Source organism: Lithobates pipiens, unplaced genomic scaffold (assembly GCF_037356315.1).
Source record: "Lithobates pipiens isolate NorthernLeopardFrog02 unplaced genomic scaffold, aLitPip1_a1.2 Scaffold_19, whole genome shotgun sequence".
Classification (NCBI taxonomy): Eukaryota; Metazoa; Chordata; class Amphibia; order Anura; family Ranidae; genus Lithobates; species Lithobates pipiens.
In genome coordinates this window covers 422587666-422606836 of record NW_027507764.1, presented here as the reverse complement: position 1 = coordinate 422606836, position 19171 = coordinate 422587666, and the positions used below count along the sequence as shown (strand labels likewise).

General features: G+C 40.5%; 1 protein-coding gene across 5 annotated transcripts in view; it reads left to right on the top strand.

Moving 5' to 3' along the window:
• OSBPL1A (oxysterol binding protein like 1A) overlaps window positions 1-6221 on the top strand; it is a 159298-nt gene extending 153077 nt beyond the window's left edge. For 3 of the 5 annotated variants that reach the window (XM_077492581.1, XM_077492582.1, XM_077492583.1), the window contains 2 exons: window positions 1355-1445; window positions 4280-6221. In XM_077492581.1, the coding sequence (XP_077348707.1) occupies window positions 1355-1445; window positions 4280-4382 (194 nt within the window). In that variant the 3' untranslated portion in view covers window positions 4383-6221. The remainder of the gene's footprint in view (window positions 1-1354; window positions 1446-4279) is intronic. The other 2 variants (XM_077492584.1, XM_077492585.1) reach the window with 1 other exon arrangement.
• The last annotated feature ends 12950 nt before the right edge of the window (window positions 6222-19171 follow it).

Sequence of the window (19171 nt, the reverse complement as noted above, 5' to 3'; positions counted from 1 at the left end):
GCTTTAGCTGCTTTACTTTGTCTATACCAGATCTTCATAGGGAACCGTAAAAAAAAATTATGTTGGTTTTCCCCTAAAAATACATATCCTTGATGAGGGTCTGGTATGGATGTCAAGGAGGAACCCACAATTTGTTTTTCATGTGGTCCCCCTCAAATACCGTACCATATAAGTTTTCTGAGAGGAACCCTATGCATAAAACACAAAGAAAAATCTATACCAAACCCTTATGCAAACATGACACCTGTCTGACCAGGAAAGGGATAGGGGCAAGTGTGCATTCCTCTCCCTTCTGACCCATACCCAATCATATGCCCTCAACTGGGGGGAAGGGGGTGGAGGATCATGCTCCTAACTTGGAGAGGATGTTTCCCAGGCAAAGCACCCTGACCCCATTTTGATGAGGGCAAGTACCCTCTTTACCACAACACTGACCCAGTAGTTGTGGAGGTCTGCAGGTTTTTTTTTTTTTTATAAACAGACAATCTTGGGGCTCCTGCACATGGCCATACAGCGTCCAGAATACACTTTTCCAGGACTTGCAGCTGCTACATACTGACGCTTATAGACCTCAAAAGATGCGGCTGTATGTGGATAATCACTGGAGGTTGCGTAAAGCACATAGTGAGAGCACATGAAGTATGGTTTCAGATCATATATGTCCATTCCTGTGCAGGTGCTTTACTGTATGTGACCCCTGGCGTATACCTGTGTACAGCCAAATATTCTAATTCATGGCTATGGACGGCTGTACGCAACCGCTACAGGTCCCAGAAGAGTGTTCTGTATAGAAATATAGGCACCAATCTGCACCAGCTTGGGCAGCCCATAGATGACTTGATTTTCTTTCCTTTAACTTGCCCATACCTGGATCAAATTTTGGCCAGTCCCTGATTTTGATCCCTGTGTGGCTTTAAGCCGGCCACCCACCCTAAGATTTCAATTAGAATCTCATCTGCCACCCCTGCAGACAACAATGGCACCCTTGGATGTCATAATACCCCAACAGTGACTGCATCTGTTATGCAGTCACCGTATAGCTGATAATTTTCCACCAACATTTGTCAAGCCGGGTGCTGACAGGACAACCAGCTGTACAAATTTTAGCCAATTCAGCAGGAATCTGTTAAGTGAATTTTGTGTATCTGGGTACTAAAAGCAACAACTGAGCTCACAGACAGAAACAAACCCTGATTCAAATATTTATTTTTGCATGCTATATACAAAACTGAAACCAAAAAATATGGTGGGGATTTGGCCTAACGCCTGCATTATTTTGACTAGCAGTGTTCTGGTAACAAAATCTATTGTTTTTCTGTTAATTCTTTCTAACGCCAATTCTTTTTCTTGTAAGACACTGCAAGTGAGGAAAAGAAGAGGCTGGAAGAGAAGCAGAGAGCAGCACGTAAGAATCGTTCCAAGTCTGACGAAGACTGGAATACCAGGTAGGTACCGGTTCACACTGGTGCGATGTCAGAGGTCGGATGTGATTCGCACCGCACTGCAGTGAAAATCACATGCGATCTCTGTGCGATGCGATTCCAGTTTATAAAGATCATATGGCTGAATTTGCATCAAACTCGCAAGCAGATACCTGTCTGTGTTTGCAGGCCACACTGCAATATGCAAACTGATTTGGGGGTGTCATTAACTTGTACCTAACAGTCCCAGTAGTTCGCATAGGGCAGTGTGACCTGCGCCGGGAAATGTGATGCGGGAACCCGCAGTGGATTCACAGGGTTCCCGCATTGCAGCAGTGTAAACTGGCCCTTGACAATGAGAGCTGGATAGACCCCAAGCTGCCGGCTATAGTGCTGTAAATGTAATAACAATAATACTGTAAAGCTCAATGCATTATATATGAGCATACAGAAATCTCTAGTATCCTCTATTACTCCAGCAGGCTTATTAAATAAGCAGAGTTCTTAACCCATAGCAACCATTCATAATCGGCCTTTCAGTCTTTTTTTGGCTTCAGTAAGAAGAAAAGTAATTGGTTGCTCCAGGAAATGCATCATCTTTTTGTGTTTGCATTGGCTGGAGAAGAATTCTGCTTTCTATAAGATCCTGTTCACACTTTGTGTAGTGGGAGCTTGTGTTTCTGCTCGTGATTTTGTGTGGGCAATTTTCACGCAAATCTGCATGTCGCGCATAGGGCAGCCCATTCACCTAAATGGGCTGTCCTATGCACTTTTGTTCTGGCAAGAAAGCTTAGGGACCAAATTTTGGCCCTGAGCCAGGCGCAATTTTACATGCACATGTTGCCACGCAACAATCGCAGTAACGTTGCACTGCGTTCAGCGTGGCATTCAAGATAAATGGCACCCAAATGTGCCTTGTGTATTTTGCCATGATATGGAATCGCGGGTAGATCGCACGATTCCTAATTGTCCAAGCGTGAACAGGACCTAAGTTACACTGAACGATCTCAAATTTAGAAAAACCAGAACGGTATCTGTGAAGTCGTACTTTTTCATGGGGTCCTCTAATAGTCATGCATATGTGGAATAGTAAAAAAAAAAAAAAAAAAAAAAAAGGTAAAGATCAGAACCTGTGTGTCTGTGGTCACTGCTCCTCCTTAGACTGTTCCAGCAGTCTATAAAGCGAATGGGTGTAAACTCAGCATGGCTCACACTAACTCTATAATCTGACAACAAGGCACAGACAATAAATGACTGGCTGTCTCATTCAGGAGATTAGCCAATTTCCGTATTACAGGTCTTCTAACTTTAAATGGCAACATGGTTATATATAGAAAACTACCAAGCTCTGCTATTAGAAAATACAGATATGTTTGTGTTTTGGACGTCTGTCTTTTAAAACCCAAAAATCACCTGTGACCACCAAAGAGTCTTGAGCAGCGTGTACAAAGAAGCTTGTATAAGCCATCATGATGCTGAACACCAAAAGCAATGATGTCATCACCCAAAATGATGTATGTGCTATCTTCCTTTTTTATTTTCTTGACTTTGGTCACTATTGTTTTTCTTTGCTGTTATTTGAAATCAGTTAAAGGACAAGTTCACTTTTACAAAAAAACAACAAATTCATTTTTTTTTGTAGGCCACAGTTCTGCAAACTGTCTGTGTAGCTGTCTGCCCATACCTCCAATACAGGAAGGCAGTTACACTCTGACAGGAAGCTCAATGAACTACCTAGAGCAGTGATGGCGAACCTTGGCACCCCAGATGTTTAGGAACTACATTTCCCATGATGTTCATGCACTCTGCAGTGTAGTTGTGCATCATGGGTAATTTAGTTCCAAAACATCTGGGGTACCAAAGTTCACCATCACTGACCTAAAGCATTCAACATTGCCCTGGTAGTTCATTGAGATTTACAAGCAGACAACCACAAAAGGCTGTTGGAACTTGTAGTTTTCCCATTCGTAGAACACTGGGGTTTATGTAGTAAAGCTGGAGAGAGGAAAATCGGCTCACTTCTGCAGAGAAACCAATTCGCTTCCAGGTTTTATTGACAAAGCTTAATTGAACAAGCTGATATTAGAAGTTGATTGGTTTCTATGCAGAAGTGAGCCTGATTATGCACTCACCAGCTTTAGTAAATAAACCCTGGTGTGAATGAATGACGCAGACAGATGGGCGGAGCCCCCATGGCCATGTTTTTTTTTTTTTGCTTGTGAAAGGGAGTGGGGGGGGGGGGGGGAGATCCCTCGCTCACTGTCAAAATGGGGACACGGGGGTGGTGCGGGAGGCCGGTGCATTTGTATTATATTACAAGTTACACCCTAAATATGGGTGTAACATGTTACAAAAAGGTAACTTATCCTTTAATCAACAGTCATGCTTTACGAAGAATCAAGGTAAATTGTCATTCCAACATGTATTTCAGTTTTCGGTAAATGGTGCTTAGTTGAATTTTCTAATTCTTGTATCAATGGGAGTAGCTAAATCCTCCCAACCAAAGTTCCTGGTTTTCCTGAACTATGAAGTTGTAATTCTCTTTCTGCATTATGCATATTCTAAAATTAATTTAAAATCATAGCAGAGAGAATGTGATACTCCATAATGGCTTCAGATGAGCAGATCTGGAAACTGACAGATCTGATACCTGAGTAACCCCCGAGAGTAAAACAAACCACTGGGTAGTGTAAACAGCTAGTATCTGGCCAAAATCAATAATACCAATTTTGTGTGGACTGAAATTTGAACAGAATAATAATGAATGTTTGTATACTCTATAGAAAGTGGATATTATATATTGTTATATACATGTGTAATGCTTTTCAATAGTAAATGCATCAATTTTCTTTCAACAGGTGGTTCCACCAAGGTCCAAATCCCTATAACAATGCACAGGACTGGCTGTTTTCTGGAAAGTACTGGGACAGGAGCTATACAAGCCTCCCAGACATCTATTGAATGTTTCACATTGACAGGAGGAGTCTTTTTACATCTGTATCACATTTAGACTTGTGTGTTCTGACGTCATGAAAAATCGCACCTTCTCAACCCCTTAGCACTTACTGTAAGAGTCCTACTGGCTCCTGTAAAGAATGAAGCATCTTCTAAGTTAACGTGACCACCAGTAGGAAGTTTAGAGGTGGATGGTGCTGAAAGCCATTAGGCTCACATCTTAGTATCTGAAATTTTAGCTGAAGCAGAAATTCTAATACCATTTTCGTAAGCGTGAAGAATGTTTATTGAATAAAGAATGTCAAGTGATTCTCCCGGGTGATTCAGGCAGCTGTGGGCCTGTCTGTGGAATGGGAGATATAAGCACAATGGGGCATAGTTTTTGGGGGGTTTTTTTTGTTTTTTTTTATGTAAAGAGAGGATTTTATTTCTATTCTCAGCAGCAACTCCTATTGATCTAATTTCTCAGGATAGGGGGATATATGTGCCCAGTGTTGAGGGTTTGCTTTAATCCAGGGCAGCGTTCTAATCTGTGTGTATAGTGTATTTGGTCTGAGACTTGTCTATGTCTAACTCTATAAATACTACTGAATGTCAGGAATGCAACCAGCCATTTTATCCATGTTTGTCTTGGTGTTGTTCATCTGTGTAATAAGACTGGATATAGAATGTACTTGAAGCATACACCTCTGAGAAGAAAATTTGCACATGTACAGAACATTGGACTTCCTATAATAGACATTACATGTCCTTGTGCACTTATATTGGAATTAGGACATCCTAGATCCAGTCTGACAGACCAAAGAAGGGTGCTCTGATCTTTAAATGTTCTTTTATTCGCGAGCCACATTCCTAATGGCCTCATGTCTAATAATCCTTATGCCTATAGCAAAACTAGATAGGCCTGGAGATATTGTGACCTATAAAGCATGTCTGGGATATAGTTTTACTACTGTAAAAAGGATACAGAATCTTCCTAATAGGCCCATCCTCCATGCACTGGCGTTGTGTGATCTGTTTAATTATATATAGCTTAAAGTAAAGTCAAAACCTTTTTTTCTATTTTTGGATGAATAGGGGAAGGATTCCTAATGAGTTATTTTCACTGCTATCTGGGGCTCTGTTGGACAGATTTCTCTTCACTTCCTGTCCTGCTGCCAACACTTTCACCGGACGGGAAGAGAGGAAAATAAAAATATGATAGGAATTCTAGCCTTTCCCTACACTTTTTTTTTTTATAGCCATGTTACTGTTGGAAAGGTTCCCTCGCTTCCTGTCTGGTGAAATGTCAGCAGAACAGTAAGCGAAGGTAAATCTTGAGCCCTGGGTAACAGTAAAAACCTGGCAGAGATTATAATCCTTTACCACTTCATCAAAAACTGAGAAAAATATCAGCTGGAGATATAGATATATAATATATTAAAAATGCTATTTTAATAGATAACAAAATGTATTTTGACCTTCCTTCTAGATTTTTTTCTGAAATGTAATGTCTAAGTAGAAGGCACTGGGATATAAACTGTGGCCCGATATAACTAAGGCCTACTTTTTTTTTTTTTTTTCATTTTTCAGACACATCTATAATAAGCATATAACCGTCTAACATGTACATTTGTATACATATCTTGAAATAAATATGCATATATTTGTATCCCTCTTCTATGTGAGGTGCCTGTTCTAGATTGATTTGTACAGCAAGTAGGCAAATCCTTGGGGAAAGCAATCTGAGGAGTCAGTTTTGTAAGCCATGAGAACTGTTTAGAGATTTAATGTCATCTTTAATCAATTGCTGCTACTTAAAAGAATTAAAACCAAGTTTGAAAAAAAAAAAGGTATGTTTTATTTTTATTTTTTTATTTTTTTTATACTCTTTGTCCTAAAAATACTATAGTGATCACTATCTGGTCAGAGTTTTGTATGTTGCCCGTTTCTGGCTGCACTGAGATTGTATGTGTGCATGTGAAACTTCCAACTGCTGTAAAAATCTAAACGAGGGTGCAAACGCATAGTGCATTTACCACAAAAAAAACTTTTATTGAATCACATAACAGTGTTATTCTCACAAAGTAGGGATAAAATCAAGCTTGTCATATAAAACGCTTCAACTGTAAGGTTTTTTTTTTTATTTATTATCCATAATTATTTTTACATATTTTTTATATGGATACAAGTGTGTGTGTGTTTTTTGTTTTTTTTGTGGATGTGTATAGGGGCACTGATGAGAGGGTTAGAATTGTCCCCGCCCAGCCATTCGTTGGGGTAGGGTGGGTCCTCAGTGTGAACTCTCAAATAGTGGATCACTGCTTGGTGTGGGTTAGCTCTAGGGAAAGTTTTCTGTCCCCCGAAATGTGTAAGCTTTACCACCATGTGGCCATAGAGTAACCCACCTTACCAGTTGGAGCATTGTATGTGAGAAACTTGATTTTATTCCTACTTTGTGAGTATACCACTGTTATGTGCTTTCAATAAATGTTTTTTGTGGTAATGCACTAGGCATTTGCGCCCCCTTGTATATATTTTTATAGTGTTTGGAAGGACAGCCCAGTCCAAGGAGGGCTGCATCGCTGAAACCATTCAAACATATAAAACCTATCAGCGCAAACCCCACAAACGCTTCTTGAATATATGACCGTCTGTGTCAAAGTTCTCTTGCACTAGGTGTTGCAGCTCTCTCAAAAATCCACTGGGTGGCAGACTGACATGTGAAACCTATGAAGAGAAGGAGAGTGCACAGCTGCCCTAGTGTAATACCTTTTAATGATTAGAAATCAGAATTAGAAAATATTGCACTCACAAACAAGAGGGATTCTCACATGTAGATCAACAAGTTGGCCACCTCTCCCGGCCTGTGTGGCTGGTTGGTTCCATAACCTGATGGGCAATGAAGGATGTTGCTCCAAGCCTAACTTCAAAAAGTTAATTTATTTAATTAATTCAATTCAAAAAGTGAAACTCCCTATATTTTATATAGATGTTAGTGAAATCCCAAAATTCAGCATCTCGGAAAATGAGAATATTACATAAGACCAATAAAAGAAAGGGATTTTTAATACTGTTGGCTTTTTGAAAAGTATGTCCATGTACAGTATAGTATGCACTCAATATTTGGTCAAGTGGGTGCTTTTGCATGAATTATCAGTGCGGTGTGACATGGAGATGATCAGCCTGTGGCACTGCTGAAGTGTTATGGAAGCCCAGGATGCTTTGATAGCAGCCTTCAGCTCGTCTGCATTGTTGGGTCTGGTGTCATCTTCGTCTTGCCAATGCCCCACAGATTCTTTATGGGGTTTAGGTCAGGCAAGTTTGTTGGCCAATCGAGCACAGTGATACCATGATCCTTAAACCAGGTTTTGGTACCTTTGGCAGAGTGGGCAGGTGCCAAGTCTTCCTGGAAAATTTAATCAGCGTCACGATAAAACTGGTTAGCAGAGGGAAGCATGAAGTTCTCTAGAATTTCCTGGTAGATGGCTGCCCTGACTTTGGACTTGATAAAACAGTGGCCTAACACCAGATGACATGGCTTCCTAAATCATCATGGACTGTGGAGCATTTTGCATTTCATTTGCATTTCATTTGGAAATCAAGGTTCCAGAGCTGGAGGAAGAGTAGAGAGGCACAGAAACCAAGTTGCATGAGGTCCAGTGTGAAGTTTACACAGTCAGTGATGATTTGGGTCTGCTGGTGTTGGTCCACTGTTTTATTATCAAGTCCAAAGTCAGCAAAAGTCTCTACCAGGAAATTCTAGAGCACTTCATGCTGCCCTCTGCTAACCAGTTTTATCGAGATGCTGATTTCATTTTCCAACAGGACTTGGCACTGCCCACACTGCCAAAGGTACCAAAACTGGGTGGAATAGAGAATCTGTAGGGTATTGTCAAGAGGAAGATGAGACGCCAGACCCAGCAATGCAGATGAGCCGAAGGCCGCTATCAAAGCAACCTGGGCTTCCATAACATCTCAGCAGTGCCACGGGCTGACTACCTCCATGTCACGCCGCATTAATGCAGTTATGCAAAAGGAGCCCCGACCAAGTATTGAGTGCATACTATACTGTACATGGACATACTTTTCAGTAAGCCAACATTTCTGTATCCTTTTCTTTTATTGGTCCTATGTAATAATCAAATTATCTGAGATACTGAATTTTGGTTTTCACTAACAGTAAGCCATTAATAATAGAAATTAAAAGAAAAATGCTTGAAATATATTACTCCTTGTGTAACACGTCTATAGAAAATTTGAGTTTCACTTTTGAATTTAAATTAGGGTCGGTTCACACTGCAGGCGAGGCGAGGCGACTCCGACTTGCCTCGCCGCGACCTGCAGCGGCCTCGGCGGCGACTTGCAAATGACTTCTGTATAGAAGTCAATGCAAGTCGCCCCCCGAGGTCGCCCGAAAGTAGTACAGGAACCTTTTTTCTGAGTCGGAGCGACTCGAGTCGCTCCTCTCAGAACGGTTCCATTGTACAGAACGGGGGCGACTTGCGGGAACGAGGCGAGTCGTGTCGCCTCGCATCGCCCGCTGTGTGAACCGGCCCTTACTGAAATAAATGAACTTTTTAATGATATTCTAATTTTATGAGGTGTGTGTGTGTGTGTGTGTGTGTGTATATATATATATATATATATATATATATATATATACACAGTATATCCCACTTAATATTGAGTAGGCCCTCCCTTTTGCTGCGAAAACAGCCCTGACCCATGAAGGGTCTTGAATTCATCAGACCAGGCCATTACTCCATGGTCCAGTTCTACTGCTCACATGCCCATTGTAGGCACTTTTGACTGTTAACCAGGGATGTGCAGAGCCTCACCTGCCATGAACATTAAAAAAAAAAAAAAAAAAAAAAAAATATATATATATATATATATATATATATATATATATATAATATAATATATAAATCCGGCTTTGAGGGCCATAGCTTGGCAACCTGGGACCCCAAACCTTAGGCTACCTACCTTGAGGGGTAGGTAGCCTAAGTTCTACCCCACCACTGGTAACATTTTTGGGCTCCTAAGACCTATTGTTCCAGAGATACGGGACTCCTTGCGCAGCCTGTCAGAAGATACATACAGAGCAGCCAGTTTAAATGCAAGCTGGCACACTCTGAGAGGATGAGCTCACACTGCCTCTCCACTTCTTGTGAGAGGCACTGAGCTCAATGGACAGCTTGGAGCCTTGGACCAATGGTAAAGTACCATTGACCCCAGCTGTCCAATAAAAATGCTGCAGTGGAGGCACGCCACTCACTGCGGTGTCATAGGAGGGGGAATGTGTCTAAAAGACAAATGCTTTCTTACAGCCCTCTTAACTACATGGGTATAAGATTTACCCACAATCCGATGTTTTTCTCACACAGTTAAGAGGGATAATGAGAATCTGCTGCTGTTGAAAAGGTACTGTTATAATCAAGCTAAACCATATATTATTATGCTATATGTTATAAGATAATTTATGCTTTATCTATTTACTGTGAAATTACTGGTTGGAAGTTATAACTTCAAACTTCAGTAATTTGTCCGTTAAGCCACCTGCTTGAGTACAGTTTTTGTAAATATAGTAAATTACTTTAAAAACAATATATAATAAAAAAAATAAAATGATGGTCGTTGCAACTTTTTTTGTTACATGGTATTTGCGCAACAATTTTTCATTTTGTGCTTTTTTCTTCAGAAAATATTTTTCATGAATATAATAAAAAAAAAAAAAAAAACACACACAATACAGATAACCCGATTTTTTTTTTTTTTTTTTTTTTTTATATATATATATATATATATATATATATATATTTTTTTTTTTTTTTTTAAAGTTTGTATAATGTGAAAGACGATGTTACGCCAAGTAAATGGATGCCTAACATGTCATGCTTTAAAAATGCGACCAAGACAGGTAAGCTATAGCTAAGCCCCATTTTTACCCCCCCCCCCCCCCTACAAAATTAAAAAACTGGTGCAGGATTCAACACAGTGGTGCATGCACCACATTGAAATACTTGTTTTGGATAATTATTGTCTTCAAATACTATGTACCCCTCTGGCCTCAAGAGAGAATGCACCACCGTGCTAATTCTTCTAAATGGAATTGATTGGTTTCATGCAAGTGCCTTCTAGCCACTTTCAGGGTTCATCCACATCAAAGCTCACTAATGCATACTTTGAATTCCTCAAACATGACAATCTTTATGTCAAACAAAAGACCACCCAAACTCCACCCTGATACTTCTATCACCATTTTTTTTTTTATTAAACTTTTCAACCACATCAGTTACTACCATCAAGGAGCTTACAATCTTAGGCCGGCCATACACCGAACAAATTTCTTTCCTGCAACCACGAGTTGCAGGAAAGAAATGTGCTTGATTTTCCCCCATCAACACAGACCGTGTTTATGCAGGAATCCCTCCTGCTGGGCAATTGTCTTTTCCCAGGGGGAAAGCCACCCCCGCTGGCAAAAGACAGTTATTATCTCCAACGACTATAGCAGCACCTAGCGATAATCGCAAGAGAATCCGGTAGGGTGGTTTTACTCAAGTTGATCGATTAACTTGGTACATTTATCCTGCCTGTTAATAGTTTAGCAGGTACTGGCCAAGATGTGAACTGTGTATGGCCGGCCTAAGGCAGGTGTCTCCACACTGCGCCCATTTGCTTGCCTTTTTTTCAGCCCTTTAGCGCTATTTTTTCCACTAACTGAGTCACCATTCCTTCCAGTAACACCAGTGAGGTGTAATATCTCCATCTGATACCAACTATGGGGCACTATTCCTCCAACTGCCAACGATGGAGCATTATTTCTTTGCACTGACACCAACAGTGGGGCACTAGTCCTCTCACAGACACAAACAATGGGGCACTATTCCTCCTCCTACTGACCACAGGTGCTATGTTTTTTTCTTTTTTACTGCCACTGTCGCTGGGGCATGCTCTACTCCCACTGAAGGACAGTAATCTGGCCCCTTGTTTAGAAAGTTTGGAGACCCCTGATCGAAGGTCAAATGCATTAGACATAATTTAGACAGGAGCCAAACATGTCTTCAGAGGGTGGGAGGAAGAAACCCATGCAGGCACATGGCCAATATGCAAACCCCATGCAGATAGTGTTTTTATTTTGGCTGATCTTCCCTCCTTCCCCAACAAGCTCTGTTCATTGAAATGAATCGTTAGCCAAAACATACCTACAAAAAGCCAGCTAATCTCCACAGTCTGTTCGACTAAGTAGAAGGCAAAAATTTCTTATCTCAGGGGTCTTCAGATCTACGAAGTGCGTGGTTCAGACACCAATAATGAGTACAGAAGACTGTATTGTATATGATATTGAGTCTTCAACATCCCCACTTCTAGTAATCCAGAGGGCAGTAGCAAGAAAGCAACCTAAACATGTCCATAATCATCCCTTTCATAGTCCACAGAGTTTAAGACAATTTTTGTTGCACAGCAATCCAAGGCTGCCAGGCCCCTCAGCCATGAAAACTGAATCACGGAAACTTCTCATGCCAGTCTCCAGGACTGGGGGACCACTGTTGGGGGAACAGGCTCAGGGTTGATAGGACCCATTTTTATGATTATTGAAGTTTACAGCTTGACGCTGATCACCCAATGCCCAAAAGGCCTTTATCAACATCCTTTGCAGTTAAAGAGTAAAGATCCTAATGGACAACTACTTCATGCATTTCCAGGGCATGAAAGGCCTGCCATCTCTCCGGAATGCATCCCTAATTACCCAGCCGTAGGGGAACATGTTTGGGATTGCACCTCATCTTCCTGGGTCAGAGAATCTATGGGTGGACAGCTTATGCCACAATTTCCCAGACAGGAATAATTGCTGGTATATGTGGAGGATTATCAATAAATGGGGGTTTATTGTATATCAGAGACATTCACTTAGTATTGTCACATTCAGGTGGCATATGGAACCCAGGAAAACTAAAAGACAAAAGCAAAATCTTGTAATAACTGAATGCAGGACATAAGAGTAATTTACAATTTGCAATAAATACAGTACACAAATCAAGATCAGTTTCCTTTTATTCTCTTTTCAGAAATATAAAAGTGTGAGTTCTTTACATTACACCACAATAAATATGCTAGGTTTTCTCTAACATCTAAGTTCCAATTTATGATCAAACTGTAATTAACGAAAACTAAACATACCAATTGATGGACAATAAATAAATAGGCCATTAACTGTATGCTGTATTTTGTACTATTTTATTGCTATTAGACTATGCCTCCGAGTCTTTAACCTATAGCAACCCACTAATGACGACTCTTCTCATCACAGGCACAATCTAACGGAGAAAATACTACTTTTGTAACATTATGTCCCAGTAACAATGCAAATATGAATTAAAGCTGTCTTAAGAAGCTAGCTAAATCCCTTTACCCAATATATTTTTTTTAATAAAACAGGGATTTAGATCAGGATGTGATAAAAGCATTCAAGTAATTTTCCTATGTTTTGCCAAAATCTAGAAATTGGCATAATGAATTTAAATTGCTGTAATGTTCTACATGGTGGGGAATTTGGGTCAAAATTCCCCCCAAATGAAATATGTCCCGCAAGCTTCTCATAATATCACCCAACTAAGGTGAAGACAATTATGACCAGAACTTTGATAACTAATGAACATCCATAACTTAAGAAAATGTATTTATAAAAAGCATTTTTTTTTTTCCAGAAAACAGGTTCATGATTCTGTTCTACATCTGATTTCTCATATGCAAGGGTAATACGTAGACAACAAAAACAAACACTCATGGTTGTACCTGGGTTTTCTGCAGTACCACTGGCTCTAACAGGTCTTTGGACTTTTGTGTGACGGACTTGTGTACACACGATATGAAAATCTGACAACAGACCGTTGTCCGCCAAAAATTTACTAGCCTGCCATCCAACATTTGTTGGTGGAAAGTTGGACAATTGTCTGAAGGAGCGTACTAACGGTCGGATTTTAGGCAGTCTGTCATCACACAATTCCCTGCTGAAAATCGGATCAGGTGTACGAGGCTTTACTGTCAGCTAAGTTGCTGCCTGAAACAGTTGCAAAGCAGTCCTTATGGGCAAACCTCTTCCTTTTTTTTTCTAGTTCCTTAGGGATCTTTACTGGGCAGTGTACCTGGTCTTGGTGGCCTGGCATAAAAAAAGTCATGCAAAGCCTGTTCCTGCTCCAGTCCCATTGTCCACATGGTCACCTTGCTCTTCTGAAAGCCTGTGACCACTACAGGTGAAACTAGGATAAACAGCATGAGCACATTGGTGTGTTCCTATTAACTGATCCCTTTCTAGGGCTGAACAAACCCATATCAGCTCTGAGCACTTTTGGGTTTAAGGCCTGGTTCACATCTGATTTTTTTTTTTGTGTGCGGTTTCAGTTTTGCAGAAAAACACTACAGTCCATTTAACATGGTTTCCTATTGGTCACGTTCACATCTGTGCATTTTATGGAAAGGGCCAGGGACTTTTTTTCTGGTTTTGTTTTCAGACTTCAATGGATCAAGAATGTGTATTGAAAAATGCAAATGGAACCTGGCATATGCAAACTGCAACCTGCATTGGTGTGAACCAGGCCTTATGCCACGTACACACGACTGGACTTTGAGGGACTTTCGGCGGAGTTCCGACGGACTTTCCGAATGAACGGACTTGGCCACACACAATCACACCAAAGTCCAACGGATTCAAACATGGTGACGTACGACTGGACTAGAATAAGGAAGTGCATAGCCAGTAGCCAATAGCTGCCTCGCGTCGGTTTTTGTCTGTCGGACTGGCATACACACGAAAGGATTTCTCGATTCGGCGGAGTTCCGATGGGAAAATTTAAAACATGTTCTATTTCTAAAGTCCGCCGGATTTTTGGCAAGCAAAAGTCCGATGGAGCCTGCACACGATCAAATTGTCCGACAGACTCGATCTGTCGGACCTTTGCTGTCGAAAAGTCTGGTCACGTGTACGCGGCATAAGAGTTTTGAGATCCTGGCAGCAGTAGCCTTATGTAAGTGGCAGAGGATGTTCCAAAGGTTTAATACACCCTGATATCTCTTTAAAGAACACCTGTCACTCTCCATGTACCATCACATGGAGTCTGCCAACACCCTTATGAAAGTAATGAAATTAAAGAAGTAAAGCCTCTTAAGAAAAAAAAAAAAAAAAAGACAGCCTGCAAGGCAAAGGCATAATGAGCTATTGTGCATAGCATACTAGCTCATTATGAATTACTTACCTGAGATCGAAGCCCCCGCAGTGGTCCTTGGTCACCACCTCCATCACCGCCATGATACCCGGAATGACTTCCAGGTATCGCGGCTCCGGCGCTGACTGGCCGGAGCTGCGATGACATCACTCCCACGTTTGCATGCTGGTGCTGCTACTAACGGCATGATCGCCGCTAGAAACAGCATGCTCAGTGCGTCTGCGCCCAATGTCTACCATGCATGCGTCGTAGACATGGCTGCCGCTATTCTTGCAAATATCTCCTAAAACTTTTAGGTTTGGGAGATATTTCTTGCACTTACAGGTAAGCCTTAATCTAGGCTTACCTGTAGGTTAAAGTGGTTGTAAGGGGTTTACAACCACTTTAGAGGATCTTATCTGGAATCCGTGTCAGGCAGAGGGCAAAGAACTAGTCACCAATATTGCTTATGGCCTCCTACAGCTGAACCAAACTCTATTACCAACATAACATGTCTTGTTCTGCAGTGTTTTTGTATGAAGGCAGCCTTCCTAATTAAAGGTAGGATTTTGCTCCTCATGTCAGAGCCTCCAGCAAGTAACAGTAAGCAGCACAGTGATCACATCATCAAATTTCACTCCAAATCTGGTGAGTATCAACAGCCAGAGACTACAGTGACTTAGATATCGCACTGCAGATATACAGCTACAAGCCTATAGGCATGGAGTACCCAAGTGCACTCACATACTAGAAAGCACACTGTTTATACAGCAAGAATTCAAATAAAACAAAAAGGTACATTTTTCAGGGTACTGTATAAGCACAGTTAGGTTTTCAAAAGGCTCCTTGTGAGACGCAAATCCCTACAATCTGAGTCCAGTAAAGTAATAAAAAAATATAAAAAATGAGGTTACAAAATAAAAAGTCCCCCCAAACATACAGAAGGCATGTAAACTCCATTACAGCAAATGCATATTAGTTCTCCCCATGTAAGTCAAAGAATTATTTAAGGCTCACCATTAAGGTTTACCACTTAACTGATGACCTGTAAAGTTTAATGCATCGCCTACCTATAGTTTTGTGTATCTATTGTGCACAAGATATCAAGCCTAGATATAACTGATAACTTAATAGCTTGTCCTAGCTTTCATATATAATGGAAAATGTAAAGATCAGATTGTGTTCGGGTGCACTGAAATGAATGTGCATGTTTTTAACTGAAAACATGAATTGCACTAACATTTGAACATTTATATTGTTCCATTCAAGTTGAGCCTGTACAGCACTTTTTATACACAACCTTTTTTTATGTTTGACCACTAGACTTCTTTCCTGGAGGAAGTTTTGTTATTGTCAGTAATAGAAAATTACACACCAGTAAAGAGTTGAACCAAATGCATTAAAAAAACTGATAGTACAGGGGGAGCCTGTACCTTTTTTCAAGGCACAACTTAGATGAAAGCAATATAAATAAAAAAGTAGAGCTGCTGTCTATGACAAGTTTCCAAACTTTCTTCTATATTCAGATTATCATTTATTCTGAATATTGTTTGTGTACTGTGTATCTACTGTATGCTTTTCTACAATACAGACAGCCATATATCAGTGGACAGCTAAGCCAAACTATGCTTCAACTAAAAAGGATTACAAAGAGTTTTCATCTTTGTGTTAACTTTGCTACATGACTTGAAAGGGCGTATTAAAGTGTTGTAGAGCAGTGTTTCCAGGTTAGGCTTCTTAGGTCCTGCGCCAATGTTCAGGAGTAACTGTGCCAGCTTCAGATATATGAAAATGAACTGAACATTGATAGTTATGTATGTGACAAATGAGCAGCCCTGGTGTTTATACTCGACTCGACTAGTAAAGATGATTGGACGTTTTTTTTTAAAACCGTAACCCACAATGTAAACTAAACCCAAAACAACCAATCAATTTTTGTTTTTTTTCCACAGCTATAATATTTTAAGTTACCACCTCTACCCTATTGTAGAGATTTCCATAGCTCTCTCTAGTTCCAATGGAGAGAGATATTCCATCACTCTATCTGGTGTTCTATCACCCACTCCAAATCCTTTGGATAGATTTTCCATCGCCTTCTCTGATATTCTATCACCCACTTCAATTCCTTAAGATAGATTTTCCATCAGCCACTCTGGTGTTCTATCACCCCCTCCAATTCCTTTGGATAGATTTTCCATCACCCTCTCTGGTCCCAATGGAACTATTTTTCCATCACCCATGCTAAACCTTATGCAGAGATTTTCCACCACCCTCTCTAATCTTAATGTAGACATTTTCCTTACTTTCTCTAATCACTGTGGAGAGCGTTTTCCCTCATGGAGTACAGACAGCCATAAAAACCTGACAGAGGTTTCCATCCTTCTGTTACTAGCAATTTGGGTATTCACAAATGTTCTGAAAGTTTTGTGGCTGCTGAGAACTCCATACATTCTTGCTTTTCTCACCTTTCTATGCTTCAGGAGAAAACCTTAGTTGCCAAGTCATGAATTAATATTAACATGATAGGGCCAAAATTATTTGCTACCAAAGGCTTTTCAATATAGGGGTCAATGCACACCATGAAATAGCACAATTTTTATTAATTGATACCCACCCAAAAGTTTTGAAAATATAGTCCCCTTGATTTGAACACAATTGCAGTCTTAACCACTTCCCGCCCCCAAGGCCACCATATGATGTCCTGCATTGATTGGTGATATCTGAATGATGCCCAAAGGTAATTGAAGCCTGGATGCCCAGGTAAATTTTTTACTTTGTTTAATACTATAATTGTATCGGACAATAAAAATAAAAACAGAAGCATTTTGTCATTTATAGGCTGCATTTTAAATGAATCTTTAAAGCAGTATTAAACCCAAAAACAAAAATGTATTTGTGACAGAACCAACCAGAACAGGGGCTTTTGAAGAGGACTAGGGGCAAGCTTCCTATCCACTAATTATGGCCCATGGAGTGAGCAGATCATTTTCTAATGATGGACAACCTCGTGATGAATGCTGAGAGCGAGGCTTGGATTAATTCTCTGAATAAGGACAATAAAGCTTCCCTTCTGCAGTGATGGAAAGATGTAACATTAATCTTGTACAGGTTAGTGGTCAGGGGGAATATGGTGGCCCTCCTGCAGAATGAGATGGATAAGCTTCTTCACTTGGGACAGAAATATTTATGAACAATATCCCTCAAGAAATCAATGAAGATAAATTACTTCCACTTTATCAGACTTCTGTAAAATTGTTGGTCTTCTGAGGACTTGTCTAGTGGACAAAATACACAAGTTTGTGTTTCTCCCATTGTGTGCAACGTAGGTGTGAATTCCCATTGTTAAATGGGTCACCTATTGTTTGTTTGTCTGATAGTATTTTGTCCACATCACCTTGTTACCAAACTATTGTGGGATGTTATAGGTTTGTTAATTAGATTACTGCTTAATTGAGATGTTAGTTGTTAATTGGATTGGTGTTTGAAGTTTGCATTGTCATGTGAATATCCTCAAGTGGGGAATGTCCTTCTGTGGGGTATAAAGTATGTGTCTGAAGTTTAATAAAGAGTCGTGCCTTTGGTTTTACCTCAACATCTAGTCTGTGTATGATGCTTGGGGTAAAAGCGCTGATATTAGCCTTCGGCCTGCTGGATGGGTTTGGAGAGCAGGAGACACTGTTTGGAGGAAGTTCCGTCACAGTAATATATACAAGCAGCTTACCAATCCTTCTATTTAATGGCTGCCTTCGTTTTCTTCCCCCCCCCCAACCCCTATTTTCACTTGGTGATCTGCCCCATAACATACCTCCTGTCTTAGCCCTTGTACACACGGTCGGACATTCTGACAACCAAATCTGCTGGATTTTGTCCAAAGGATTTTGTCCGAAGCTGTTGCATACACACGGTCGGACAAAGTTGTCGGAAAATCTGATTGTACATAACGTGATGACGTTATTTCGTTAAGACGGGACTACGTTCAGGCTAGTAGCCAATAGCTTTGGTCTAGGAATTTGATCTGAGCATGCGTGGCACTTTGTCCATCGGAGTAGGCTACACATGATCGGAGTATGTCCGATCGGAGCATTTTGTCTGAAAATTTTACGGACAAGTTGGAAAACGTGTCCGATGGAGACGACACACAGTCGGATTATCCGACAAAACGGTCCGATAGGACACATTCCGTCGGAATCTCCGACCGTGTGTACAAGGGCTTAGAGTACCTCCACTCTGGATAAAGGAGAACAGTGGCACCTTTGGACAGCAGCATTGTCAGTGTGAGGGGAGGGGAGTGTTAAATGTAATAGCAGATTTAGGTAAACTAACAAATTGAAACCACACTCAAGCTCACAATGCAATTACACAAGTAGTTGAAGCAACAGTATTTTTTCTTCTGGGACAAAGGTTTTACATGAATAAATAAAAGGTGATTATAAGTACCCTTGTCAGAGGTAAATGGTTTGTCTCATTACTCTCACTTTGCAGGAGAGCTTGTTCTGTTGAAAAACAATAGACTTTCTGGCTTGATCACCAGATAAAAATAAAGGAAAGAAAGCCGGAAAAAAGAATAGTAATGTAGCCACCACATGATTGGTAAGCTGTAATAAATGTTTG